At 39.1% G+C, this 2702-nt stretch overlaps 1 protein-coding gene across 1 annotated transcript; it reads right to left on the bottom strand.

The window, feature by feature from the left end:
* Window positions 1-331: 331 nt before the first annotated feature.
* On the bottom strand, window positions 332-1902 carry LOC149255547 (protein trichome birefringence-like 14). The gene is made up of 3 exons (XM_089457246.1): window positions 1785-1902; window positions 1391-1586; window positions 332-1196 (listed from the first exon to the last, which is right to left on the bottom strand). Exons 1-3 carry the CDS (start codon window positions 1900-1902, stop codon window positions 332-334), a joined length of 1179 nt encoding a protein of 392 aa, XP_089313372.1.
* Window positions 1903-2702: the final 800 nt, after the last annotated feature.

Below are 2702 nucleotides of genomic sequence, written 5' to 3'. Positions count from 1 at the left end.
AGAAAAATACTGACTCAAATTTCATTATCCCACAATATGTAACTTGCCTTTTCTTCCACTAGCGAGATTACAAGGATACAATTTTCAACTGCTTTTGTGAGAAGATGAAAATCATGGCAACTGAAACATGATATCTGCTGCTAGTCCTCGCCTCGCCTTTTTCCTAGGTTGAAAGAACAATAGCCAACAGACATATGAGGCTGTAAGAAATGTGCAGTTACTGTGATCCATTACAGGAACTCTCCATATTCATTATTTGTACATGTTGCAGTAGTTGCACTTCGATAAATCAAAGATAGAATCCCGTGCAATGGAAAACGATGCTGCAGCATCATATTTGTGCTGATAGTTTATTTGGTTGTCGAAACGAGAGCTGAGCAAAGAGGAGTTCGTTCCATGTATCAGGCACCCCTGGAAGGCACCAATGCAAACAATCCTGAGAGCCATTTTTCGATTTGAGATTGTATTTGGATAGATGTCCATCATCCCTTAACTCTGAAATCCCAGTGATATCTAAACTTTCAACTCTTGTGCCCTGGACAGCACTCTCAGCAGAAGGATCATTTCCACGGGTATGAGAACCATTGTGAATTGCAGACAACAGTTTGGTGTTATCGCAACGACCGCCCGAGTTCCAATCCCCATTAAAGAAGTGCCGAGGTGATAGGGTTCTCATGAAGACCCTTAAATTTGGATACTCATCGAACTGTTTATCAAGCCATTTCACAACACTATGGACTGTCAAATTGCGAGCACTCTTGAGGTCTCTCAGCTTCTTAACATTCTTTGGTTGTCCATTTACATACATGTGCCATCTGTTTGCTTTTAATTTTCCCCAATTCCAATGGTGCCCTGTATTCAACACTACCACATCAAATCTATAAATATTAGTATGCAGGAACCATGCTGGTCGATCAAGATGCATTGCAAAGTCGGTGGATAGGTTTCCCGGGTTTAGGGGTTCAATTTCACAGAGGCTTGCTGACCAATAATATAATATAGTTGTGTTCGTCTTTGGGAATCTGAATGCCCAACCAGCTGGCCTTACTGCACCACGGGCACGTACTAAACCAAATTCGTTCCCTACATCTTGAACATCTGGACTGTCCTTTCCACCTGTAATGAGGCACATAATAGACTGGAATTGTTGCCTTCCCAACGAATCCCCAACAAATGCAAGTGTTTTGTCCTGCATTCTATATTTTATGTAGACAAAATAACCACTCATGTTTGAGTCCGGCCAACTATTAAACAAATTTACTCTCTAAAAATTGCAAATTCAATAATGTTTCACAAAACTTTCAAAATAAAAATTAGAAATGTCAATAGTATATACATACACACGTGTGTAAATAACCAGGAGAATGGAAAAAGCTTGATTATCCCCTACCTTGTAAGAAAGTGCTGCCCTTCAAAGTCGGGCATGTCACAGTTATTAGGCTGCCACTTATATTTTTCATAAGAAAAATCAAGGCGTTGGGTCAACCTGCATGCCCACATTCCTGATAACCAGCGCTTACACATCTTGCCAGAATATATTGGCCTCCTGCTATCCTGAACCCATTTTCCTTCGGTATAGTCACATACTGAAAGAAAAGCACAGAGATTGCAATTTTAATAAAAAACACTAAATGAAATCTGTGCATTTGATTCAACAGTTGATATCAACTTGCTTCAATTTCATTTTCTGCTAGGTATATTCTAATCAAATTGCAGCTGTGATTGAGGCTCTTTGAAGTTATCAGATTTGGCCTAGTGCAGCCACTATCAAGCAAGATACTAACCTCGCTTCTCAATAGTTGATGACTTTTCAACCTTTGTAGGAAGTAATTCTTCAGCGGTAATGACAGAGGAATTTTCAACTGCTGAGGATTTCTCTTTTTCATCTAAACTGGACTTCATATTATCAGCCTCCAGAGAGAACAAACCTTCAACAAGAACATCTTTTTCTGAACTAGAAGGGGAAATTTCAGTCCGCAATTCTTCGGCTGGGCTAGGTGGTGATTTTTCTACTGAGAAATCTTTAGCAGCATTAGACGGCAATCTTGAGATGCTTGGCAATTCTTTAGCTGATATGGAATCAGGTTCTCCAGTTGGCGGAGATGGAGAACTTTCCATGACGGAAGGTGTGTATGAAAATGAACCTGCTCAAGCAGCGGATGTTAGATATTGTTATTGGTATAAAAGATTAGAAGATATTTGATGAATGCCCGAGACAATAGAACTTTTGGAAATCGACGCCATTGTCATCCGATAACTCAGAAATACTTTCATTTGGTTCAGAAAAGTCATAGATCCGCATGTCCCAAAAATGACAGCCCGAAAATTAATGAAACCAATAGGGTTGAGTCTACTTGCCACTGAGCGATCAACGATATGCCGAAACAATCCAGATACGTTTAGAAACAAAACAAAACAAAAATAGGCAAAAGGACATGCCCAGAGGAAATACTGCTTTCTCTGCCAATTTAATGATTGAGATGGATCTTAAAGGAAAACAGTAACCAAAAGATGAATATAATTTATATTAAATGGAATGCCCAAACACAGCGCACGCAGACAAACACCTCGAGAAAAGCATCTATGTCGTATTTTAACTGTTTTATGATTAGAATTTCTTTTGGTTCGTGCTTTCTTTTGTCTTAAATTTGTTGGAAATGCAGCAGAAATTTGTGGAATTTGTTAGATTTCTAAATTGGCTG

The sequence above is a fragment of the Pinus tabuliformis genome, chromosome 7 (assembly GCF_031772625.1).
Source record: "Pinus tabuliformis cultivar Carrire ecotype Pingquan chromosome 7, CPIR1, whole genome shotgun sequence".
Lineage (NCBI taxonomy): Eukaryota > Viridiplantae > Streptophyta > Pinopsida > Pinales > Pinaceae > Pinus > Pinus tabuliformis.
Note: the sequence above shows the minus strand (reverse complement) of the source record. Positions and strands in the feature narration are given on the sequence as shown.

What these genes read in the sequence shown, in the direction of transcription:
- LOC149255547 (XM_089457246.1), bottom strand. Translation starts at nt 1,902, where the DNA reads ATGAAGTCCAGTTTAGATGAAAAAGAGAAATCCTCAGCAGTTGAAAAT. An exon ending in ATCAACTATTGAGAAGCGAG is followed by an intron (nt 1,587 to 1,784) that starts GTTAGTATCTTG and finishes CTTTTCTTTCAG; the next exon opens with TATGTGACTATACCGAAGGA. An exon ending in GGGCAGCACTTTCTTACAAG is followed by an intron (nt 1,197 to 1,390) that starts GTAGGGGATAAT and finishes CATAAAATATAG; the next exon opens with AATGCAGGACAAAACACTTG.